The sequence below is a fragment of the Panicum virgatum genome, chromosome 9N (assembly GCF_016808335.1).
Source record: "Panicum virgatum strain AP13 chromosome 9N, P.virgatum_v5, whole genome shotgun sequence".
Lineage (NCBI taxonomy): Eukaryota > Viridiplantae > Streptophyta > Magnoliopsida > Poales > Poaceae > Panicum > Panicum virgatum.
In genome coordinates, this window is record NC_053153.1 from 28,860,353 (window position 1) to 28,887,207 (window position 26,855).

Sequence of the window (26,855 nt, forward strand, 5' to 3'; positions counted from 1 at the left end):
ACAGAGAGAGAAAAGACGTCGACAAGCGGGCCCAGAGCGTCAGGAGGAGAAGAGAAGAAAAAGAAGAAGAAAAGAAGAAGAAGAAGAAAGAAGAATAGGCCGTGGCCCATTAGCTGCTGAAGGCCGACCCGGCCTTCAGGCCAGAGCCGCGCAGAAAGGGAAGCCGAGCCAGCCCGCCAAGCCAACCCGTCGCCGAGCCGGTCCAAGCCGAGCCGAAGTGAGCCGCGAGCCGGCCCAGGACGAAGTGAAGCCCACAAGCACATCACCTTTTCTCCTTTTCCTTTTTCCGGCGCTGACACGCGAGCCCCACCGGTCAGCGACTGTCGCTAACCGACATGTGGGCCCTCTGACTGTTGACCGTTGACCGGTCAATGCTGACGTCAGTAATGGCTATGCTGACGTCACCAGACCCGAACCCCTGGATGACGTCATGCTGACGTTAGCAGACCCGGCCCCCTGGATGACGTCTTGTTGACGTTAGTATGCCACATGGCGCACCCAGAGGCTGCCACGTGTCACTGATTTTCTTTTTAATCTTCTAGAAATCATTTATTAATTTTAGAAATATCTTTTAACTTCAAAATTTTATAATAAATCTATTTTAGCTCCGAAAATTATGAAACTGATTTCATAATTTTTCTAAAAACATGATCTACGCGCTAGAATAGGTTTTGGGTGCAATTTGGATCTTATTTGTGAGTTTTGTGCATATTTTCACTTTGACCCCTATACTTATATGTATTTACGAATAGGGTTCGCCACCGAGGAACTGACCGAGGACCAGGAGTACCAGGAGGCTCAGGAGTTCTATGAAGAACCATCAGGTTCACGCCCATCTCTTTTCTTTTCTCCCATAGTCATCGCATATTAGATTTGCTACCGCTTTACTTTCTGTTGAGTAAAAACTTCATGGCCCTTTTGTACATACCTACCCCCTTGACCACCTACTCCGCCAGTATATGGTTAGGAGACTATGAGCGTATCCGGATATGAGATATAGTCTCGGTGTGTGAGCTTCATCTGGAGGAGAAGGTGAATAGGGTGATGTCGCGGGGACGAGCAATGTAACTCGATCTCGGATCGAGGGCTGGGGGCATGTGTTGGGCATGCCCTGCGAGTACCTATGGCGGGTACGAGAGTTCCCATTATGGGAACGGATTCTTCAGGATCCAAGATAGTGTAGGGAGGAGTTGGTGAGCCATACCTGTAATGGGTGCCAGTTGCGGACCGCTGTGGTGGAAATGCGTTGTGACGAAGATGCTCATTTCGGCAAGTAAGGACCGAGTTGGCTGGACCTGGTGACGGAACTTTGACTGCGTGCACACCACTTATCCTTTATGAGGAAGGATCCGGTCCGGACTAGCTACGCACGGCGCCAAGCCTGCAGGAGGATAGAGATCAGTGCAGGGGGAGGGCCAATGCTAGCATGAAGGGGTGTTGGTCCTCACTAACCCGGACACAGCAGGGAGAGGCTTCACAGTCCCGGGACGATCTCTCGCGGGAGATCGTGCCCAGACTCGGGAAAGCAGAATGGTGGCCGTAGCCGTTGGTTTCATGACTTTGGACCGGTGTTTCGATATTCGGGAGGGTCATTCCTGATCGGCTGCGATTCGAGTGGGTCCAGGTGTACAACCCCTGCAGGGTGTAAAACTATACGTATAGCTGCGTACTCGGATATGTACGATTCTTGATCCGGCTTCACTAACTAGAGTAGGGACTAGGGTTACTGTGTTTCTACCTTTCCCCTAGTCGAGTCTTCCAGCCGTTGTGCAGCTGAGGTACGAGGAGTGGGAGTTCTCGTACCGACTGAGAGTGTGAGCGAGCGATGAAGGAGAGAATGGCCGGGAGTCTGGGAAGCCGAAACAGCCCGAGGTGAGAAGAGATGTGCTTTTATCGAAGTTGTCCTTGCATAGGAAACCCCTGTCTTTCCTTGGCTTTCATACTTCTGCATCCACATAGCTTGCATACGGATGGTGACGTGGACCTATCCCACCATTAGGGATAGCTTGGCAAGATGCATGATCTGAGGAGGAGTTTGACACCAACGACGATGGTTGGTACGACTGAAGCGTGGGCTACGCGCAAGTCTGCTTGTGGGAAGAGAAGACCCGGAGCTGATAGCCTAGAAGACTAGAACCGCTTCCGTTTTCTATATGAACTATGAATTCAGCCCTATGGGCTTGTAAGGAGAGGAAACTATGAAACTCTCAGGATTTATGTAATAATTAAACCCATGTTTGTACTATTTAAGTGGTATGACTTTAATATTGCCTGAAATGATGATTTTGTATGTGATAGCATCTGATCCAGGGACTATCACGCCAATACAGGGAGTCGGGTTCGCTATACCAGAACCCGGTTCGTTTTAGTGCCCCAGGAGAGAGAGGCAGAGGAGAGAGATGAGGCAGAGGAGAGAGATGAGGGAGGATAAGTGGATAGACAGAAGAGAGAGATGAGAAGATAGAGATGCCGTGTGACCTCTGATATTAATATATGCCCCATGCCAGATCCATGACGTGGATGCCGATAGAGATGTTGCAGATCTATGATGTGGACGCTGCGTCGGATTGAGATCTGTCTAGTTTCAAACATTAGCCGGCGGGCCGTCCGCTGTCCATAGGCGGACGGTCCGCCGATCAAGATGCTCGGACGTCCGAAAATAGCACTGCGGACGGATGATTCAGCCATAGCTGACGGACGGTCCGCAGGTTCAGAGGTCCCGAACTTCACTGCCTTCTATAGTGTAAAGACATTCGGACGTTCGAACCTTCTGCAGTGAGATTCGAACGTCCGAACCAGCGGACAGTCCGCCCACTAAGGCCAAACCGTTAGCCGTGCTATTTTTTTAATTAAGTAAATTTCTGGAATAAAATTGACAATCATTTGTAGGGGCGGGTGAGGAATGACCTGCCCCTACAAATGACATTTTTAGGGGCGGGTCAACCCCTCATCGGCCCCTAAAAATATTTTTTTAATTCTAAAATTTTGTTTAAATGAAAACATATAGGAAAACACATAAGTTGAGTTAAATTTTTGCCATAAGCCTGTTAGGAGTTATGATATGTAGAATTTAACAAAAATATCAAAACTATATTTCAGTGTATATAATGGTTAATAGTGTGAAATCATAATATATGACTCACTCACTCTACTCTCTCATACAACTCAAGACTTATTTTGTGGTTTCCACACTCATAATCACTATTTGCAATGAAATATACTTTTAATATTTGTTTCTAGTTCTATAGATCACAATAGGCTTATGGTACAAATTTTACATTTTCTTGATGTGTTTGCTATTTTTTTAATTAAATGGATTTATAAAATAAATTAAAAATTATTTGGAGGGTCGGATGAGGGGGTGACCCACTCCTAAAAATGTTATTTTTAGGGGCAGACCACCCCTGACCGGCCTCTAAAAATAGTGTTTAATTTTATTTTAGAAACTTACTTAGTTCAAAAAATAGCACCGCGGATGTCCGGCCGTAGCTGGCGGACAGTCCGCGGGTTCGAAGGTCTGAACTTCACTACCTTCTACTCCTACAGTGTAAAGACCTCCAGACGTCCGAACCTTCTATAGTGAGGTTCGGACGTCCGAACCAGCGGACAGTATCCACCCACTAAGGCCGAACCGTCTACCTTGCTATTTTTTTTTTGAATTAAGTAAATATTTGGAAGAAAATAAAAAATTATTTGTAGGGACAAGTGAGTGAGTGATCCGTCCCTAAAAATGCATTTCCAGGGTGGGTCGGGTGCTACAGTAACTCTGCTCCATTTGTAGCAATAGGTCAAATTTTGACTCGCCCCAAACAAAAATCGGAGCGTTCCTACGAATCGTTTTTATAGTAGTGTGTGTTACTTTGCACGGGCAAACCGAAATCTATTACTCCAAGATAATGAATAAAGTTTCTCTGTAAGGAATTGGGTTGCGAACGTCATGAAGGCATGATGAGTTTGTCGGTTTACGTTTATTCTTATCTATGGATCATAACCTTTAATTTTCTGGTCGACAAAACATCCCGCTACTGAGACTTGAAGAATTTAATCTGGGTGCTAATTTATGCCACAGGTTCAACTTTATGCTTTGCCAAATGTCACCAACAAGTATGTTGTTGCTCGCTAACATTTACCGGAAAATTTACTATTTTGTACCAGAAATGAGTCAGCAAAAACCACATGCATGTCGATAGAGTAGAAATCTATATATGGGATTAAAATACTTGGCATGAAGGACAGTGCATGTGGTGTTCATGTGGAGGTGGAGGAAACAATAAGAATCAATGGAAGCTAGAAACCTGCCCTAGCTTCTTATGGGGGTGGGGACAATGACAATGAGAACACTCCTGGTGGGGAATAATTGGGGTGGTTGCTCATGGTCTCAGGACAAATTCATAATGAGCAGAGAATAAACCAGGCATTGTTAATCATTCAGCAGGGTCTTTCAGGAACAAAGGAGCCTCAACCTTTGCAGCATTTCCCTCTTCCTTTTTGACCTCTGCTTCTATTTGCTTGAAATGTTTGCAGCCCCAGCTATTCATCAGTCAACTTACTACCAACACTGCATAGCATCATCATATATTCATATTTGCAAGAGATGCAATGTGCATTATAGGTAGTTTTTCAGTTCTCTTCTTGTAACTTATCAAGCTCTTATATTAAACTTTGGTTTTGAAGATACTTGTTCTTGTTTAACATAGCAACTGACAGCCAAAATCTAGCAAACAGACGAAAGATAGAAATATAATAAGAACAGATATACGGACATATAGATCGGGTTATCATTTTCTTCATTGTGCAATCATGACCCAACGCCCAAACCATAAAGTTAAAAAGTATTATACCTAGCAGTATAAAGTATAATAGAGATTATCATTGGACAACCAATCAGTGCCCTAATCCATCCAATCAGTCCAGTTAATCTGACCAACCCTAGCCGCCGTGCAGCTAAGAATACAAAACTGCCCAAACTGACGTGGAAGAATGCATGCGCATCAAAGGCAACAGCTCGCTAGAAATGAGAAATCCAAGCAGGCAGCAACAACTTTTGAGGCGGCCAATAATAAAGAGGCCCAGCATCCATCCATCCATTCATACACATCTGCCAAGCAGCAAACTTTAAAGCTTGTCAATAGCCATGTCTAGCAATGAACTGCAACTGCCCCCAACATTCATGTGCCGCGGCACTTGGCACGGATGGTAGGGCCCAGTGTCAACTTAATCTGGGGATCAATGCTAATGCATGAAGCACTAGCAAACAATCTTGGGGCTGGTCCCTCTCTTATCGTGAACTGTTAACAAGGTTATCAGGCTACTAGAAGCTGGGGGAAGTTGGGACATCACGCCATAATCTAGGGTTTATGCCTGGCTAAAAGCGTCGGAATTCGTGCCACGGTTAGTGCGGGGTAGGATATTTATGCTTGGCTAAATAATTCAACTAATCTTGCTTGGTCATGAGCTAGACAACATTTAGGCCTTGTTCGGTTACATGATATTTATGCGGGGAACAGAATTTTATATAGAGTGACCATGTTCAGTGTTGCTCACAGGTCATTATCATGGGTGTTCCGTTGAGATACTGCCAGACCTACTAAGCTCAGGATGTAAAATACTTTTTTGCTTGTGATGAGTTGGACAGTGGCAGGAATTGGTCTACCTAGCTGGAGTTGCCTTCAGACAAATAAAAAGGATTTGAGGCAGCCGGAAGGAGAAAAGTGCAGGAAAATTAAAAGAAACGTTTGTCTGGTGGGTCCTCGACGATAAACAAACTTCAGTATAATAAGATTCTTGCTGAAGCTTTGCGAGGCATGGCGAGGGCAATAACAGTAGAAGGTACAGACACCATGATGAGCACGCCCCGCTCAGTGCTAAACCCACTTGGATTTCCACAAGCTAGCTCCTCCCCGAGCTCTTCAAATTTCGAATTCAAAAACAAGCTATGCCCTGTTTCTTTTTCTCCCTTGTTTGTTTTTTTAATAAAAAGAAGTCTCCTTTAGCTAGACTGATGCAGCAGCAACGATACCCGAGAGCTTGTCTGAAACGCAGGAAATTTCAGAGGAAACTGTTCAATTCTCGTGTCCTTTGGGACAAGACAAGATGAAATTGTTTCACAAGCACACAGCATATGAGACGCCGGCTCCAATCAGTGGGTGCAGTTGGAGGCCAAGACAAGTTAGGTTAGGTGAGGTGCGACTTGGTAGTGTGTGTGTGTGTGTACCTCCATAGACCTCTGGTTAGAGAGTCAACTAACGCTCCATGACCATGAGCCTAATTCCAAGCCACAATCGACGACACAATCCTATATAGAATCGCATGTAGTCACACTGTCACAGGCAATGTGAGCCCAGCCGCTCCTGTATATAAAGCAGTCTCCGGTTGCTGTGCCAGAGAGAGAGAGAGAGAGAGAGAGACAGAGAGAGAGAGAGACTCCCTGCCCTCCGGCGGCTGCACTACTTCATCTGCATTGGTCTGAATCATGGAGATCGAGTCGGCCAAGTGCGAGTGCTGCGGCCTCCGGGAGGACTGCACCCGGGAGTACATCGCCGCCGTGAAGGCGGACTTCGGGGGGCGGTGGCTCTGCGGGCTGTGCTCGGAGGCGGTGCGGGACGAGGTGGCCGCCAAGAAGCGGGGTGACCTGGAGAGCGCCGTCAGGGACCACATGTCCTTCTGCGCCAAGTTCGGCAAGAAGGGCCCGGCCTTCCGCGTCGCCGACGGCATGCGCCAGATGCTGCGCAGGCGCTCCAGCGACATCTCGGCCACCTCCTCCGCCGCCTCATGATTGCTCTACCCCTACCCCCTGATCGAGGGGCGGAGGAAGAAGAAGGGTTGCATGCCCTGGCGGCTGTGAAGAAGAAGAGGAAAGCAGCCACTGATCAAGCTAGCGGTGATCCTTGACAATGGCAGGTTCTAGGATCGGTTGGTAGTTTAATGAATCTTGTCACTGTACTAGCTAGTTGCAAGTCAGTGTCATTGGCTTGGTTGTCCTCTATCTCCATTAGAGGGGTGCCAAGCTAAGCCTTCTTAGGCCTAGAAGAAGGCGGCGCTAGCTTCTTGAACGTTCTGAGTTTTGGTACAAGGAGAGGTTGTACAACTCGAACCGCAATCACAATGTACCATTAATCGCTTCATATCTCGAATTGAATTTATTTTTTTCTGCATCTTTCTTTACATTCTCTGTATCCTGATCATCGATCATCATTCATCGTGGAGCGTTTCTTTTCTGAACAAAGGATGTTCGATCTGGGGCTTAAATTGGTAGATTGTAGAGATTATGCTTATGGTTATAAGCTGCCTTAGTTCATCTGGCTAGTGTCCTTGGAAAGAGCTAGCGAATCAGGGTTCAAATCCTAGTTTCTCACATTTGTTCAGGTGGGGTATTTAATACCTCCCCATAGCCCACATCATTTTTTTGATTATGCTTATGGCAGTGTGCTTCATTTCTGAATTTCGATACACATGCACACAAGAATGAGATGAACACATATATATAATCCTGAAGGTAAGTAAACACAAACCAATTACTGCATTATTTCTGTACATGTAATCCTTGACAGCCAAATAGCTGCCCTTTTAGAAAGAAAGAAAAAAGTCATGTACTTCAGATGTGGATCAACTGTTCTAGGTTCTTAGCCTGGAGTACCTCCTGCCCAGCATCTTCACTGTCCTCACAGTTGAGCTGAGCATAATTGTGTTTCCGCTGAGCATGCAAGGCCCCAACGGCAATCATGAAAGGAAGATGCTCGCTCCAAATCAGCAAAAATGGAGGAAAAAGATAATAAAATATGCCAAGGGAGAGATGCTGACTAGGACACGACCAGGTGTGCAATAATCTGGCACCGTACTGCCATTTAAGGCATAGCTTATGAGAAGGATGCATGCTTAATCATTTTCTTCCTATGGATCAACTGGATATATAATTGTTCTCCCGCTTGTTTTGTGTAAGATTCTCCATCATATGCAAAACAGAAGCATGGAGCCAAGAGGCTAATGAGTCATGTCCACGTTTGGACATATTTTTAGGCGGAGCCTTAAAATATGCGCCATAAGTTCATGTATCATCTCATATGCTTTTTGTGACGACCGGTGGTTCGAAATGTCTCTTTGAATTTATATATCAGTTTGGACTCTAGAGTCTATTATCCATATATACGAGATCAAAGCTTCTAGAATCCCACACTCACAAATAAAAGAATTACCTGAATTTGAGTGCAAGTCTTGCAATGAATTTTTTTCCTGAATTTCTATATTCATAAGTTATTTGCAATTGTGTGTCCTTATGTTAATGTTTAATCGACACCTTACCTTTTTTTCCTTTGAATGGATTCCGTTTAGGCACACCCACTGTTTCGTTTGTTGCAATGATGAAGGCTCATCCTGGTACTGACATGGCATAAAAAATTCCAGATCCATGGTACAGTTGTCAGTAGTACCATGGCAAGGCACTGATTGCAGACTTGTTTTGACTCACATTTCTTACCCGGCCGTATGTAAACTGGAAAAGCCTGCACTGTTAAAGTTCGACACTTGTTTTACCACAATCGATTCTTTCACCTGAAGTCTGTCAATTCTGACCCAGGCTGTGAACCCAGACTAACAACTTGGACCTTCACTTCAATGCCGCACACATTCACGAACCCATTCTGTTAAGATCAAAAAAGGAAATGGGAGGCATTCTGTTGGTTGTCATGTGGTTCTACTGTTTCGAGTACTCCTTCCCTTTTTACTTACAATATAACTACTATCAGCTTGTTCTGCTGAGATGATTCGGCTGGGCTTAAGCCGCAGCTGGTACTGTTTTCTATTGTTGCTACAGTATTTCACGAGAGAGAAACCACCAGCAGCAGCTCATTCAGCTGGCTTTCCAGCCCAGCCGATCAGGCGATATACTATCCAACATATGCACCATCAACATGTACACCATAGTGGATTCAATGAAACAAATTTAGTAATGTAAATGTAATAATTTGTTTGTCAAAGTTTGCCAAGTTAAATTGGGATAAACCATATACAACATGTACAAATAAAAACAATAGGAGTAACTGCAATCGCTTAGTCCAGTTGCAGCCGATCTTGAATTCTTGCATCCGATTGCTCAGAGTTTTTACAGCAATTATCAATGCATTTCACCCTCCTATGACGAAAAACGAAAGCAGGCTTCCCCTGGGACACGCGCAAACCACTCTCGCAAACCTAGCTACCGTGGCAGTGGCAGATGCCAAGGCATCAGAAAATGCCAAGTGACAGCATACCAGGAGATGGCACCAGAACCCAATGCATCAACACATTTGTGGCTACAATCGAGTGGTTCGCATCAAACACTACATATGGGTAACATATATTTAATTGTTACACGTCAAGTAAAATAGCAGTCGAGGAAAACACCAATGCTCAGTTTTAGTGTCACTAGACGTGGAACTGAAAACAACACCTCAAGAGTGTTTCTGAACAGCAGTGACAAACACCTTCTGATGAATTTAACAAAGTAAACTTGATATAATTTGCCTGAGAGCAACAGAGTTTCTAGTTGTAACGTGAACTAGTCTTTAGCATAGAACCATTATCACATAAACTAACACAAAACACAAGTATCTGCTGATAACACCATAACATGAGACAAGCAACCAAACTTGGCATTTCAGATAACTAATAGTCCAGATCCAGCAAATACTGCTGCTTCGCTGCTAGTGCTAACCCTACAAGGCTCTCCAGAGCATGCATGTGACACTAGCAGGAACTAGGGCATTACGTAACTGCAGAACAGGGTAGAACATTGCACGCAACCAAACCTGCATGGACACCAGTCAAACATCAGTATCAAACAGTGGAACCAGTATCCTCCATTTCTCTTGAGAACTGCAAAACATAAGCATGTAATTACCTCATCAGGTGTTGCATGAAGTGCAGGGCTTCAGAGTCTGACTTTCCCTCAGGATCATTCGAGGCTTGAAGAAAATCAGTACTCCTAAAGTGGTCCATGAACTTATAGTGGGGAATGAATGAGCATGCAGGTAACTGAAGGATTGATGCTAGATGCGATGCAAGGACGACTAGGTGAGGCTTCAACATATGGAGATGCATGGTATGCAGATAAGTGACAGGAATGCATAGGGAAGTTAGTATTGGAATAGGAGGAAGAGAGAACAAGGGCTTCTTGCATCTTCCACCCAGCTTCTTCCTTGCAAAAATAATAGAAGAGCTGGTGAGGAGATAGTGTTCTTTGCAGAGCACCAGAAAACCAGGATAGTTAAAGAGTGGGAATCAGTTGGCTAGAGGATAGAAGGAAATAAGTATGCAAGGATATGCAGGACGCACTAAATGCAGGTATATCCTACAAATATGTGATGTCTGATTGGGGACTGTGGATGCAAACAATGCAGAGGTCTTAAATTCTACAACTAAGAAATGAAGGAAGCATATACATTAATACTATCAACTGCCGTCCACCCAATCCTTAACCTAGAATCACCTCCATAACACCCAATACAGAAGTGTCACTTTGAACTGTCCTAGGAAGTAGGAACTACACCACCATGATCCTGACCATATCTTACAACCACCAGGTATCTATTACCATTACCCTATACACTACTATGCAGGTAGAAAAGATGTCAGTGAAAGATAACCTATGTACACAGGAACCACCCTTCCATCCTCCCATTCAATCAGCGATATCCAACTGGAGAATCCTCCTCAGATTCTCTGTTGCTATAGCAGTAGCAGTTTCATTGTCACTGAAGAAATCATACCCTGATCCCCCAACCGGGGATGAAGGAGCTGATTTAGCATGCGGTCTAACCTCCACGTCATCAGAGGGCTCAGCAGGTGGTAGCTCAAGAGAGATACTGCGTTTCTGGCAGAGGGAGAACTTAGGGATGGGCAGTGAACTGGGAGGTGGTGAGTTGGAGAACGCCGGGCCTGCCCACAGCTCAGATTGGGATGGAGGAGATGTGGATGGGCTTATGGAAATGGGTCGAGTGCGCTTGCCACCATGACGCAGCAGCTGCTGCTGCTGCTTGGGTGTCTTGGCCTCTGGTGATGAGTATGTGCGGGCAGGTGGGGGTGGTGAGGGAGGGAGGACACCTATGCATCCACCAGAGTGGAAAGACCTGCAGTTCATTCCGCGGAAGCCACGAGATGAAGACGGTGATGTGAAGTGTGGTCCCGATGGCTTGCTACGGGGACCAGGGTGGCGGTGGTGGTGGTTGCGCTGCTCTGGAATAACCACAAGAGCCTCCATGTCCGGTTATTCTTGCGACGATGATGTTTCGGTGAGGAGGTGACTCTCCAATACACCTGAGGCAGCTTGCAACAGCCGATCACCCAGAGTCCTAATGAAAAACAAAGGCATGAGGGGATCAGAAGTTGCACTTTTAATCATATTGTCCGTATACACTACCACAGCTCGACAGTACAGAGTCGTACATTTACCAGCAGAAGAAGTTGCACTTTTAATCATATTGTCAGTAAATACTACCACAACTAGACAAGAACATTGATCATCAGCATAAAACCCTCTTCCTAAAGTTGCACGCATGTGAGGTCGGTGAAACCCTGTTGTGATTCAGAGTTCTAAAATATGGGAACTAAAAGGCATATGACCACATATAACAAGTATAAAAAGTGAATACCCTTCCTATAAATATCGGCAAGAGCCTAGCAAGAACAGATGGTGAAGTGACACTATTTCTGACATTACACTGCGCGCCTATGAGAAATCTCACTGTAGTTCGGAGTAAGTAAAGAACAGCGCGCAGCGCTGTTGAAAGTTACGGTTTTGATGACCGAGTAACAAACCGAAAAAGTAACCAAAAATGGAAAACAAAGGGGAAGAGAAGAAAATAAAAAGTTTCCGGGTGTATACCTTCCAGATCTACAGCCGAGGAGCCGAACGGAGCCAGCACAGAGGGCGTCGTCTCCTCCACACTAATCCCCTCCGTGGAAATGCAGATCCGGCCGCGAACACACTGCACGCGCGCACAACCAGTTCAGGAAACGAAAACCCCTAAACAAAACCGGAATCGAGACGCCCATCAGCCACGCGGACCGCCGAAGCCCAACCCACCTGCTCCTGAGAGCGGACCACCACCAGATCTGAGCCGGCGAATCTCGCCACTTCCGGCGCCGTAAATCCTGGGGAAAAACCGCCGCCGCAGCCGGGAGGAGGCGGCGCGTGGATCCACGGGACCCGAAGCCGGATCAGGGGGCAGCCGACGGGGAGGAATTCGCGGAGAGGCGGGGGCTTTGGGGTTGGGCGAGCAGTGAGAAGGGGGAGCGGAAGGGGGGAGTCGGGGTGGGTGGGGGGATGGGCAAGCAGTAGGGTAGGGTAGGAGAAGGACGGCACGAGGCGGCGACGGACGGCGTCGGACTCGAGACGGGGTTTCGCAACGGCATTTGAGAGAAATCCGTTGCGTCCGGCCGGTGCCGTTTGGGGGTGGGGGTGGGGGTGGCCGAGCCGGACGGCGCGAGCCGCGTCCACTTGTGAGGATTGAGGAAAAAAATACCTCTAAAAAAAAGAATGATAGAGACGAAGGGAAAAAACTTTGAACCGAATAAAATAAAAGGAATGTGCTACCAATGAAATATATGGGATTGCATTCTTTTCTTGTTCAAGTCATGCTTTCAGTGCTTGAAAAAGAAAAAAGGACTCATGCTTGCACCAGAAGCAGAATCTCTCGAGGGTATATGTTGGAACACATAATTTAGATCTGGTTGGTTTTTAAAGTAGTTGTCAAATCGAATGTTTGGATGTCAATTCGGATGTTTGGATGTCAATTTAATATAAAACTATTGCATAAGTTGCAATTAGGGCTCTAAATGAATCTATTAAGTATAATTAATGCATGATTAGTGGATGATTATTGTAGCAATTAATGGTCAAATTATGGACTAATTAGTCTTAATAGATTCGTCTCGTGATTAAGTCACGACTTATTGAAATTAGTTTGGTAATAAGTCTATATTTAGTACTCCTAATTGGTTATTAAACATGCGATGTGACGGAACCTACGACTGAAACCTGGCCTTAGAAGACAATTTGTGAGGAGGTTTTGTTCGCACAAGAAAATAGTACGACTGGGAGGATCGGTCAGACCAATCTCTAAAACCGGTCAGACCGTCTGGTCAAGTTTCTCAAAAGGCAAAATGGACTTCATCATTGCATAGATCTCGTCGAGTACGGAACATCCAATTTAAACTCCGGATGAGAGAGAATTAGCTTCCGGAAGCTCTGCACCCCAAGCAGACTGGTTTACAGGGGCGGTCAGATTGGTCCAGACAGTCCAGACAGAATTAGGATTTGTATTTTAGCATAAAATTAATTAGGGTATCGACTTCTAATGGGGTAAGATCATCCCTCTCTATAAATATAAAGGGTCATGGTCAATTGAGGGAACACAACCCAATCGAACCTACAAAATCAATCTATTTTATTGTTTTTATCTTTCTTTCTTGTTACCCTACTTTTCCAACCTTGACATATTATTCTTCCCTCGTCTTCATGGTGTTTGAAGGCGCTCTAGCTGGCCTGCCCAGCCTAGGGCAATCCAAGGTGCACTTGCCCTGACGGGGTCCCTCCCGGGCGGACGTTCGTTCGTTGGATCCTCGTTGGGCTACCTCGGCGAGATCGGTCTGACCGGTTGGTGCGGCAGCGCTGCAAGGAGCGTCGCTGCGTGCCGCGCAATCTAGCGCGGTCATGTGTTGGCCCAGAAAAAGCAACAACAGATTTATACCACTTTTATGAAACATGATACATACACACAAAGGTTCATATAGACAGAATTGAACAAGTTCAACGCCCGCCAGTGAAAACAATATTTAGAATACATATGAGTACCAATGATTCTAACCTAAGAGCAAGTACAATAATTGGCTTATAGCCAAGTAAATGCTGATGTGGAAAAGAGAAGAGGAGAGAGAGGAGAGCTTGGCTCTCAGGGCATGGCTAATAGCAGTGCCGACTGCTGGCTAGGAGGCACGTGATGGTGGCGGGCCCCACTAACTCAGCCAATAGCAGCAGACACATGGCCTCTTCGCCAGCTTGAGCGGGCGCATTGCGAGACGCTCGCCTTCTTCTATCTCTTCGTCCATGTAGATTATCAGCCGGCTCTCTGCCACACATAATACTTGCTCTCAGGCAAGCACCAAGCTGGGCACGGAAGCTCAGGTAAATGAATATAAGGACTAGGAAAGAGAAGCTAGAACATGGAGTAAAAAGCTTTCTTATAGATAAATAAGGCTACTCGCACGGGGGACGCTAAAGGTTCCTCCAGTATGCCGATATACGAAAATAAGCTGCAACGGCATACGGGGAAGCCTCCGCTACCCAAGCGGAGGGCACTGCTTCTGCCAAATTGAGAGGAGAGCGCGGATGTCTGATACCGCACATCTCGAGGCCGGCAGCCCCAACCACCCCAGCTCTCCCGCGCGTGCTGCGATGCTGCGGGAGGAGCCGCCGGAGAGGGGGGAGGGGGAGATCCGCCCCAGCGTGCGCGCCAGTTGCTCTACGCCGCTGGCCGGTAAGCGCCGAGAGGTCGATCTCGCAGCGGAGGAGGTGGCCGGCGGCGGAGGCCGGAGGAGTAGGTGCGGCGAGGAGGCCAAGGCCGGAGGTGGAGGGCGAGGGTTGGCACCAGGAGGGCTGCCGGCAGGGAGAAGGGGGGCCGACACGGGGAGAGCTGCCGTCGGGGAGGACCGAGCTCGAGGTGTGCTGGCGAGGGGAGCCCGGTTCCTCCCCCGCTCATCTCCTTCCTCTCATGGTTCAGCTAGGCGCTAGGCGGATTCTAGGCGCTGACCTACTGTTTAGCGCCTAGGCGGGATTAATCGCGCCTAGGCGTTCCTAGGCGTTTTTCTAGGCGGTGATTAATACACACCATATACTCTAAAAAAAAGAAAAAATAAGGAACTAGTGGGCCTTGAATGGAAAAGAAAGATCCAAGGCAGCCCAAATAGCCTACCAGCCCACCTCCCCCACCTTATCTTTCCACCCGTGACCCCAACGCCGCCTCACCTCACCTGGTTCCCCTGCATCCTCTGCCCCGCCGCCCTGCCTCCGCCGCCGCCGAGGTTCGTCCCCTGCCTCCTCCTCCTCCTCCGAGCACCTACCTCAACCTCCTCCGCCGCCGCCGCGCCCGTCCCCTGCCTCAGCTCCTCCTCCCCCACCAGCAACCTCCGCCGGATGCCCACCGCCTGCGCCCGCTGCCGCCGCCTAGGAGCCCGCCTAGCCCCAAATCGACGCGGTGCCCCTTCGATTAGCGCCTAATCGCCGCCTAGGCGCCGCCTAGCTTAACAATGCTTCCTCTACACGAGGCTACGGACACGATGGATTGACGAGGCGGACAAGGACACGAACGCGGGGCTGGGGCCCGTGCGCCCGGCCACAGAGGCCAGGAGGACGTGCCTGCGCCAGCGGCGGTGGCGGCGGCAGAGTGGCACAGGAGGAGGCCGAGGCCGGCGAGATCCGCGTGAGGCCAGAGGGAGAGAGAAAGAGAGAGAGAGAGGAGGCCAAGGCCGGCGAGATCCGGCCTGGAGAAGCTGCCGGCGAGGGAGGAGGCTGCGAGCCCTGCCGATAGAGAGGGGGATCCGGATGTTATCTTTGTCTGTGTGGATGTTATTTTATTAAGAGGAATCGGCAAGGTAGCAACAATGTTATTTTTGTCATGCAGATGAAACAATATAACATCTCTTTTTCATTGTTGCTTAGTCCGTTTGGTATGGGCAATAATACATGCTGCTTTTGATCTTCTAAAGCCTTGCAGTGTATCACATATATTTGGAAATTGGCTGAGAGGGATTGATAGCTATCTTAAATAGCTAATTTTACTTGCAGCAGCGGCTACATGTTGGTTTGTGTGGTTGTGTCGTAATGTGCTAATAATCTTTGAAAACCAACTAACTTCTTTTTTTTAAGTTACCTTCGTTTTTCACACTGACTTTGTACATAGGCTATCCTCCAGAGGCCTACTACACAGGGATCAGCAGTGGCCTCTCAACGATTGGCACAAATGGCCAAGGAATTTTTTACCTAGCCACATGTATGGATATATATCTGTTGACGCCGCTTTTTGACACACGCCAGGATAAATATTAGGAAAAGAAGGGATTTGTTAATTTGGAAGGTAGCAGCGGATTTGGCAGGGAGGATCGGCTAATGGTTTGTTGCCGATTGAAGATTCTGTTAATCAGCAGGGAGATAAGGTTGACCAAATCTTGACGGACTCCGGTTTGGAAGGCGATATTTTTATTCAGAGAGTCATTTTCTTTTGCGTCAAATTTGAATCTGTCGTAATCAGTTAGGACTCGGTTAGGACATGGTATAAATATGTGTTCCTGATCATTGTAGAAAGTTTGATACATATCTAATACAACAAACCTTTACAATTTCCTGCAGCTTTGTTTTCTTTTCGGCGACTTCGCCAACCCTTTTTCTGCGACTTCTTTCAAGCTGATTAAGGACGTCTCACATTCGAGCGACTTGGTTTGCTGGTAAGCTTTCGTTTTTACCAATTAAATCTAAGCTTAAGTTCAACCGGCGCATTGCTGTTGCTTCGTTTAGATTTATTCACAATTTACTGATATTTGCTAGATCTATAGGTTTTTCCTATCATTCTAGTTTTTATCAAACTATCTTGCTCAGAAAACGCTTGATTGGCTGCAAAATCCTTTGCTTTTGTCCTAAATCCTATAAAGCCGATTAGATTCGTATTGAGCGTAGCTTTGCTTAAATCCACACATTCGTAGCTTTTGCATCGCTCTGTGTGCGTCTCGGTTAGATCCAGCCGATTCTGTCTCTTGCATCGGCAGCGCTTTGCCAATTCTTTTAGATCGCTTTAATAACAATTTATCTCGATCGCTTTGTCATTTTCGGTATCGGCAGCCGTTGCCGATACGCTGTGTGAGAGTTATTCGGAAATCCAGCCGATTCGCTCTCAAATTTAACTTTTGCCAATTCCTTGTCAATTTATAGATCAAATTGACCTGCACGCCTCGGTTTGTAGCAGTTGTAGTCTGAGCTTGGCGAACAGTGCTCTTGGGCTTGGTGTGTTGATCTTTCGCGTCGACAATATCTAAGTCTACAGATTCATAGTTATTAGAGTGCATGCTTCTTCTCTTCATTGATAGGCTGTGTACTTTTCTAGCAGAAGCTCGAAATTTATTCAAGCATTGGCGTATCACTGTATTGTCGTATCACCTTGATATAACACTACTTGATATTAATAAATTTCCCTTTTCGAAAAAAAAGAGAACACGTTTAGGATAACAGCTCCGAAAATGGCGGATGTGGCGCGGAGCCCGCGCGCCCACCATCCGTGCGCGCGCCATCCTCAACCACCGTCGTCGAGCTGGACGGCGTGCGGATCCGGCTTCCTGGATGGTGATGCTGCACGGCGGCACGAGGGCGAGGAGAGCAGGGGAGGAGGAGGGAGCGGCCGGAGCAGGGCCGGAGCCGGCGTACGGCATGGACGGCGGGGCGGATCTGGTGAGGGCACTACTAGAGAATTGGCCATTGCCAACGGGTTATCACCGCCGGTTCAACATGAACCGGCGGTGATAAGGTATCACCGCCGGGTCCCCAGTAGGTGGCCGTAGTGGCGGTTGGAACCGGCGGTGATGCTGATTATCACCGCCGGTTCGTGTTACGAACCGTTGGTGATGTCCTGCGAGCATATCACCGCCGGTTTGTAACACGAACCGGCGGTGATAAGCCTGTACAGTACAAAACCCCAACTCCTCCTTCCTCCCAGCACCTTTCTTCTCCAACCCGACGGCCACACCTCTCTCCTCTATTGTTGCTGCCGAATTTTGCCGAAATTCTCATGAAACCTCACCATTCTTGATGTATTGGCTCCACCAACTTATTCTAAGGTTAGTAGCCATCAATTCATTGGTTTTGTACCCATTTTCTTGGGATTAATCATGCATTTCGTGATGAATTGATCAAGGAGGGCTTTTTTTCTCCATTTTTGGATCATTTCTCATCATCGGGGCTTCTTTTTTTGTTGTTTGAGTAAACCAACTTGTGATAGGTTTGTAGCTAGCAATCCATTTGATTCATAGCCTTTATCTTAGGATTAGTCATTCATTTTGTGATGAATTGATCAAGGAGAGTCTCTTTTTCTTCACTTTAGGATAATTTCTCATGAACACTCATCATGAAGTCATCATGGAGGCTCATTAAATTTTGAGGACTGGACTTCACATATTTGATTGAAGGTAAGAACTAGCTCTTTATGGTTAGATTGTTGTCATAATTGCGATGATTGGGTTGTAAGGGGTCTTTCTTAATTAGTTTATAGGATATTTATTAATTGTGATGATCGAGATGTAAATGCTTTTTCTTAATTAATTTAGATGGCATTTCTTAGTTTTGATGATAAGGAACTTGACAAAAATTGAAGTAGATATTTTAATTATTGAACTAAAGCCTCTTTCTTAATTGATTTAGATGGCCCTTAAAGTGTGATATTTGTTACAAAACTTGATAAACTGCAAATCTATGTGTTGAGATGATAATTTTACTAAATTCAGATTCTTGGATGTTTTCTTGTGTGCATAGATGAATCGAGGTTGGATGTACGGTACAAAGGCTGGAAATTTGGATTTTGTCAATGGTGTGGACTCGTTTGTGCAGACTGCCAAGGCACACAAGAATCTACAAGATGATGGCTACGTGTATTGCCCATGCATTGATTGCAAAAATCAGAAGCAGTTTGGCAATGTTGAGCAGATCCGCTTTCATATGTTATTTAGAGGTTTTATGCCCAACTACCAAGTTTGGAACAAGCACGGTGAGGTTGGTGAGACAATGCACTCCGTCCATGAGGACAGGCATGAAACAGTGGAGGAAACAACTAACCCGGAAATAGTAGAGGAAACCGGACATGAAAGCGTAAATGAAACCATGCAGGAAAACATTAGTTGCTGATGATGTTGTGGATGCACTAGACCAGATGATACGTGATGGGGAACCGGACTTTCTTGATGAAAAGAATCTGAAGAAGTTGGAGCAGATGAGGATAGATGCAAGAACACCACTTTACCCAAGTTGCAGCGTGTCTAAACTTAAAGCAAACCTGATGCTATTGGAGATGAAGTCTAGTAATGGTTTGTCAGACAAGGGATTTGATGATTTGTTAAGCTTATTGCAGAAGTTGCTGCCAAGCCCTAACGGGTTGCCTGAAAACACATACCAGGCGAAGCAAATGATTTGCCCAATGGGACTGGAGGTACAAAAGATCCATGCATGCCCTAAGGATTGCATCTTGTATCACGACAAATATGAAGACTTGGATGCATGTCCAGTGTGCTCAGCTTCACGGTACAAATGTCCTGAATCGGCATTGTCAATGAAAGGTGACCGCAACAAACGACCACCTGCCAAGGTCGTCTGGTATTTTCCTATCATTCCTCGTTTGAAAACGGTTGTTTGCAAACGCGAAGACTGCCAAGCTGATGAGGTGGCATGCCGAAGATCGACTCGTTGATGGGAATCTCAGACACCCTGCAGATGGTTCACAGTGGAGAGCTATCAACTACAAATACAAGAATCGGTTTGCAAAGGAAATAAGAAACATAAGATTCGGTTTGAGTACGGATGAGATGTGTCCTTTTAACATGATGAGCAGCAAACACAGTACGTGGCCTGTAACTCTTTGCATATACAACCTTCCTCCTTGGTTGTGTATGAAGCGGACCTACATCATGATGCCATTACTAATCCAAGGGCCAAAACAACCTGGAAATGATATCGATGTTTATTTGGAACCACTGGTGGATGATCTAATGAAGTTGTGGAATGATGGTGTCAGGGTGTGGGATGAGTACAAGCGAGAACACTTCACTCTGAAGGCAATTTTGTTTGTAACAATCACAGACCTTCCCGGCCTTGGTAGCTTAGCAGGCCAAGTAACGAAGGGTTACAAGGGATGTGTGGTTTGTTTGGATGATACCGACGCAAGATGGTTGAAGAATAGCAACAAAATGGTTTACATGGGTCATCGTAGGTTCCTTCCAAAGGCTCACCCATATCGCCGGAACAAGAAATCCTTTGATGGTACAAGGGATGAACGTTTACCTCCCAAGTTTCTAGATGGGAAGGAGATATACAAGAAGGTTAGTAAACTAAGAGTTGTACTAGGAAAGGGCAAAGGAAGTGTACCCGCTCCAGCTGATTCGTTGTGGAAAAAAAAATCCTTGTTCTGGAGACTCCCTTATTGGCAGGACTTGATTGTTCGTCACGCACTTGATGGCATGCATCTAACTAAAAATGTTACCGAGAGCACGCTCGGAACATTAATGGCCATGAAAGGTAAAGGAAAAGACTCACTTGAAACTCAACAGGACCTGCAAGATATGAATGTCAGAAGTGAGCTGCATCCAATTACTCAACATGATGGGAAGACGAAGCTTCCGGTTGCATCTTGGACCTTGGATAAAATTGAGAAAAGGAAAATTTGTAGCTTCTTCCACGAACTTAAAGTGCCAACGGGCTACTCATCAAACATCAGAAGGCTTGCAAACATGAAGGAGTTAAAGTTCAACATGAGCTGCATGAAGGCCCATGACTGCCATGTCATTATGACACAGTTGCTCCCAGTTGCTCTGAGGGGCGTGCTTCCCGTGAAGGTCAGAGATCCAATCATAAAGTTGTGCTCATTCTTCAACGCAATCTCACACAAGGTCATAGACCCAAACACACTTGACAAGCTGCAAGCAGACCTGATTCACACAATTAATCGACTCGAGATGCATTTTCCACCAACTTTCTTTGATATATCGGTGCATCTTATCACTCACCTTGTTGCCCAGATAAAAGCTCTTGGTCCAATCTTCTTGCATCAGATGTTTCCTTTCGAGAGGTTGATGAGTGTTCTAAGAAAATATGTTCGGAATAGATATCGTCCAGAAGGGTGCATGGTTAATGGATGGTCTACAGAGGAGGCAGTTGAGTTCTGCACATACTACCTGGATCTTAATAGAATGGGAGTTCCAGTATCTCGTCATGAGGGAAGGCTGGGGGGGCAGAGGTATGATTGGTGAGCAATCAGTTCGTATCGATGACCTGGCTAGTTTTAATCAGGCACATTTCACCGTTCTGCAGCAGGCATCTGTAGTCTCACCTTATATTGAAATGCACAAGAGAGAACTACAAGGTAAATATCGCGGTAGGTCAGAAGCATGGCTCACAAAACAACATAAAGAGGAGTTTGGAAGCTGGTTACGACTTAAATTAGCAGGTGTCGATACCGGCAATGCTCAACTAGATCTTTTGGCCATCGGTCCATCTAGTACAGTCCTAAAGTTCCAAGGATATGAGATAAATGCATACACATTTTACACTAGAAAACAAGATGAGAAAAGCACAAACCAAAATAGTGGTGTCCTGTATCGATGCTTACAATGACAATCATCAATTGGAGACATATTATGGGTTCATAGAAGAGATATGGGAGCTAGAGTACGGACCACTAAAAATCCCTCTTTTTCGGTGCCTAGTGGATCAAGCTTCCTAAGGGTGTGTTCACGGACAAGTACGGCATGACGGTCGTTGACCTCACCAACATAGGGTATAGGGATGAACCATTCATATGGGCTAAAGATGTTGTCCAAGTCTTCTATGCAAAGGACCTAGCGAATGAGGGCAAACATGTGGTGCTGCAAGGGAAAAGGAAGATCATCGGTGTTGAAAATATGACCGAGGATGAAGAGAAGGGATTTCAGGACATGCCTCCACTTGGACCCGATATCGACCTACCTGTGTTTGAAGAGGGAGAAGAACCAGCTTATGTGCGACTTGATCATAACGAGGCCCTCATCGTCAACTGAAGCTATCTTTTCACTATTTATGTACTAATTTAACCATGTAATATTTAAAAAGAATTAAAGTATTTTTATTAATTATATGCCTCCACTTCGTATGGTATAAAACTTATATATGTCGTGAATGGATTGCTGCCATATTTGCCTCCACTTTGTCTTGAATGAAGTAGACATATATGCCTCCACTTTGTCTTGAATGAAGTGGACATGCGAAGTGCCTGCAGAGGCTCAACACCACCGGGTTGGAAGTAGACCCGGCGGTATAGACACTCAACACCGCCGGGTGGTGTATAGGACCGGCGGTGTAGATCATCAACACCGCCGGGTGTGGGCTAGACCCGACGGTGTAGATCATCAACACCGCCGGGTGAGGGCTGGACCCGACGGTGGAGCCCTGTTTTCCTTTTTTCCCCTAGCGCGCGCCCCAATTCTCAGTCGCCACTCCACCGCCGTGGCCCCAAATATCAGTCGCGTGCCCCGAGCACCGGCGCCCCGTCCCCGAGCCCTGGCGCCGCCGTCCCCGAGCACTGGCGCCCCATCCCCGAGCCCCGGCGCCGCCGTCCCCGAGGCCATCCACGCCGCGGCCACCATCCCGTGCAGAGGTGTTGTCCCCGCCCCGAGCACCTGACGCACCGCCATCCCTGAGCCGCCGTCTCTGGTATGCGTACTTTCCCCCCTCCTCATCACGTACAGTGATACTGGAATTGGTTCCGTTTTATCGATGTAGTGATTTGATATAACCTGGGTAAACTTGAACTCAACATTCGAAACTGAATTTGTTTGTAGCTGCTATCTCGATGGATGGCCAGTTGTTCTGTGCAACAGTGTGGTTGTTAGTTCATATCAGGAAGAGGGGGGGGGTGATGCTAGACAAATAGAATCATGTAATCTGACGTGAGGAATATACAGCTTCACAAAGGATTTTGTGGTAGCTTGTTCATTTTCCCCAATTCCCTTTGGTTGATTTGCAACTGACTAAAGTGTTTGTCCATCTTAGATTAGCTTCTGTGGTTATGCATTCCATTAAGACAGTATCTTGAATTCATTTGATGATGTGACAAACAGCATATGATAAATTCTGAGGAAGTGTATTTTAGTTCCCTTTTTCCATCCTAATCTGTTCATTGGTCTTAGTGCGTTGCATACTCCCATTTCTAGCAAGCAGTAGCATTAGTATACAAGAAGATCAGTCTAGCCTTTTTTTATTTGCTGAATGAAAGAGCAAGATGGATCAGGTCATGCCTTGTTGTGCAGCTCGATCTCCGATCCATCACCTGCACACACATATACATACATGCATGTGTTTCAGAAATAATCATTGGAGGGATGTATCGAATCATTATTGGAGGTAGTATATATATACTCCATCTATCTATCATTATATTTATTATATTGGCCGGCCGCGGTCACCTTTTACGCTTTGATTTGAGGGTTGACGTCTGGGAGTTGTTGTGCCAATTCCTCTTCCTCTGGTTGATGAACCAGTTGTTGATTTGTTTCAGCTGCAGGCCAGTCTCTTCAACAAGCTTCGCCTTATCGTCTTCCTGTACCAGCCACTCAAAAGATATCATCTTTAGGATGTGAAGCATACATGATATACTTTGATTAAAAACCACATAATTTTTTTAATTTCCTTCCCGAGAGAACTCATTAGCAACCATGCATATAATTAAAAGCCACGAGGAATATTTGCCAAGCTTAGTCAGCAAGTTGGACGATGGAGAACAGCTAATATGTGGAGAGCGACCACACCGAAGCTACCCACAAGAATGCGACAGTTGCATTCTTGGTACAAGATGCAAAAAAGTAAGCTGTTTGGGGCAAGTTATCTTGATGAAGATCTTCATAAGGGGGAAGGCAGAGTGTGGGTTGATTTCGAGCACTTGTATCATTTCTACCAACAGGGTGCTCTCGACGTCTCAATTATGACCTTGTGGACTGTGTAAGTATCCTCACTACTGATCATCTGTCGTCATTTATCACTCATTAGCATGTTTAACTTTTCATTATTTTTTTCTAGAATGGAGTCACACAAATGTAGACGATGTGGGATTAAGAATATAGGCTTCTTGGACCCTAGCACCGTACATGAGAACACAGTCAATTTACCAAGTACCGTTGACTACTTGTACAAAGCTTTCCTCTCCATGCAGGATAAAAGATCCATACTTCTTTCATACAATTGCTTGTAAGTTTGTTTTTTAATTCCATATCAAAGTTATTCTCACCACAGTTATTATTAATTTGCTTTGTTGTGTCTTATATACAGTTATCATCATGTCCTACTCGATATCAACCTTAACGATAGTCGAATCGAGGTTTATGACTCACGAAAGAGGCCATTATCACTAATCCAGCCCGTCATTGATGTCGTCAACAAGTAAGTAAAGCAAGTGAATTTATACGATATTTCAATGTCGTGTGTCTTATTCATGCAATTTCTATTTCATAATTTCGCTCATATATAGGGCCTTCGCTAAGTACCGTAAGAAAAGCAAAATCCATAGACCTTTTTGGGGAGACTTCACTGTAGAAGAGGCTAAATACATCCTCAAGCAGCCTCCGGGCAACGATCACTGTGGGTTCTATGTAATGCATTACATGCACTACTACACCGGCGATTGCAGAAGCGCCGAAATGGTTTGTATGAAATGGTTAATTGATATATGTTCTTGTGTCTTGAATTTTCTAACTTGTCTAATATCTTGTTGTTGTGTCATTTTTTTTCCAGAACACTGAGTTGGATTCACGTGAATTGCTCATGGGCGAGCTAGTAGCACTTCAAGAAGAACTAGCTGGATGGCTTGTGGACTACGTGGTGAAGCCAGGATCTGAGTACAAGCATAATCTAGGTGTAATGTCTAGATCGTATCGTTCTTGTCAAGCATTGTAATATATTTGGTGTATGGACTAGATGTTCTTAAACTTGATGCGTGGACTCTATATTTTTTATTATGATGTTTGAACTCTCTCATTTGATTTCAATGTATAATATCTTATGGTTCAATTCTGCTATAATAATTATGTATTATAAACTCAAGAGGGCATTGAACTGTTGAAGGCAGCTATAGAAAAGGCTGGATACACTGGAAAGGTACCTCCTCTCTTCACTACTTACCTCATAATTCAACCTTCGTGTATTGTTGATTCAACCTATCCATGGCAGGTGGTTATTGGAATGGATGTTGCTGCTTCTGAATTCTTCAGTGAGAAGGATAAGACTTATGATCTTAATTTCAAGGAGGAAGTAAGAATTGCAACTTCTTATTAAGCCTTTTATTTACTTATAGCTGTTCTTTATGCTGTTACTTCTTGCCATTTGAGCTGATAGATCTGTGTCATTGATTTACTTCATATTTACCAATGTTCATTTCTTTATTCTAGCGGATTGCCCCTTTTGAGTTAAATTCCATGTTCCATCCACTTCTAAAGGCATTAGCTGAATATGGAAAAGATGTCTTGGGCATTAGTTGGGATGGAGGAGTATTTCATTGCAAGTTAACTTTTGAGTGCAAAAGAATTAGCTTACGATGTTGTTGCCTTTCATGCCTATGATATATGAGCTCAGGCATATGTAAAAAGTAATTCTGTACATGTTTAATGCATGCCATATTATATAACACCTGGTTTGCTGATTCTACAAAAATGGTTGGTTCCATCCTAATTTTCACTATCTGACTCTGCTGATAGATTCTATATAAAGGCCTCGGTTCAGATCATTATCAAGCTTGTCTCTTCTTTTATGTTGAGACTTTAGAGGGCTTAGTGATTCACAAATTAAGATGACTAGCTTGACTGTTTTCAGGTCTTAAAAGCCAATTATTTCCAAGAAAAAGAAGAGCTGACAGATGCGGTATGGAAGAACTTTTTCAAAGGCAAGCTTGCCTTCATGCATTGAAGCAAACATGATAAAGCTATGGCCGTCCTCACAGCCGCAGCTGGAGGAACCCTCCTTATCATAAAGCTCGACAATTTAACTCCCAGGTAACCACCTATGTTCTTTTCTCCTTTACTGTTTTTTTGGTTACCACTTCTCTGCTTTTATTGCCGGTTAGATTATGATTCCTCGAGCTCCTCCCAACTCATTTCTCATGCACTGGGAGCTATTGCCATCTACTGTTACCTGTCTTATTGACCACCTACTTAATTGACCAGCCTTGTTACACATTCAGTCCATTGCACATATCAAATATGTAAAGATCTAGTTGCTAATATTGTTGGGCTCTTTGACATGTTACTGTAGACATGGTGAGGAGCGAAGTAATAGAAGCTGGAAGGCTAGTGAACCTGTGGAATGAATGGGGGATACAAATCCTGGTCCTTGTAAGCTTCTCGTTGCAAGTATTCCTCCTTGTCTTTGGAGGGATCCGCAGACGTAGCTCCTCCAGCATTCTGATGTTCTTCCTCTGGTCGGCATATCTGTTGGCCAACTCCACGGCGATATACATCCTGGGCCATCTATCAGTGGACAGCAGGTCAGATGAGCACGAGCTGGTAGCATTCTGGGCACCGTTCCTCCTCCTGCTGATAGATTCTATACTTAGGCTGAGATAAGGCTGAGAGGTGATTGTATGGACTCTTTTGTTTAATCTCGATGTATGAGCTCATATGGTTGAATTCTGCTGCTATAATTATATATTATATATGTTATACAAATGATGCAATATTATTATATGAAAATATTTTTTTTATGGGAAAAAGGTCTTCACCGTCGGTTCGTGTATTAAACCGGCGGTGTTGATGTATCCATCACCAACGGTTCCAGATAAGAACCGGCGATGATGTGTGAACATTACCAACGGTTCTGGAACCGGTGGTGATGGCCCCACTATCACCAACGACATAAATCCAACGCCTCCCGAACCGTTGGTGATACTCCTTACGAACCGGCGGTGATGAGGGGTGCTGGAGTAGTGGGGAGGCACCGAGGAGGGAGGCGGCCGGCGGGGCCACTGCAAGGCCACGCCGAGATCCCCGAGATTTGGCCGGAGGTAGGAGGGAGCGGGGGAGAGAGGTGGGAGGGAGATCTGGTCGATCTCGCCGCGGCC

The 26,855-nt window shown here is 45.6% G+C and overlaps 2 protein-coding genes and 1 long non-coding RNA gene across 3 annotated transcripts; 2 read left to right on the forward strand and 1 right to left on the reverse strand.

The window, feature by feature from the left end:
- Positions 1–6,166: 6,166 nt before the first annotated feature.
- On the forward strand, positions 6,167–7,164 carry LOC120693549. The gene has a single exon (XM_039977000.1). It carries the CDS (start codon positions 6,473–6,475, stop codon positions 6,773–6,775), a length of 303 nt encoding a protein of 100 aa, XP_039832934.1. The 5' UTR covers positions 6,167–6,472; the 3' UTR covers positions 6,776–7,164.
- Positions 7,165–9,448: 2,284 nt separating this feature from the next.
- On the reverse strand, positions 9,449–12,379 carry LOC120688045. The gene is made up of 4 exons (XM_039970173.1): positions 12,059–12,379; positions 11,858–11,960; positions 9,875–11,324; positions 9,449–9,782 (listed from the first exon to the last, which is right to left on the reverse strand). Exon 3 carries the CDS (start codon positions 11,231–11,233, stop codon positions 10,655–10,657), a length of 579 nt encoding a protein of 192 aa, XP_039826107.1. The 5' UTR covers positions 11,234–11,324; positions 11,858–11,960; positions 12,059–12,379; the 3' UTR covers positions 9,449–9,782; positions 9,875–10,654.
- Positions 12,380–24,845: 12,466 nt separating this feature from the next.
- On the forward strand, positions 24,846–26,507 carry LOC120687660. The gene is made up of 3 exons (XR_005680800.1): positions 24,846–24,901; positions 24,974–25,791; positions 26,051–26,507. It is a non-coding gene; the product is annotated as an uncharacterized LOC120687660 (long non-coding RNA).
- Positions 26,508–26,855: the final 348 nt, after the last annotated feature.

Excerpts from the sequence above, each read along its gene's own strand:
- LOC120693549 (XM_039977000.1), top strand. The coding sequence starts at position 6,473 with ATGGAGATCGAGTCGGCCAAGTGCGAGTGCTGCGGCCTCCGGGAGGAC.
- LOC120688045 (XM_039970173.1), bottom strand. The coding sequence starts at position 11,233 with ATGGAGGCTCTTGTGGTTATTCCAGAGCAGCGCAACCACCACCACCGC.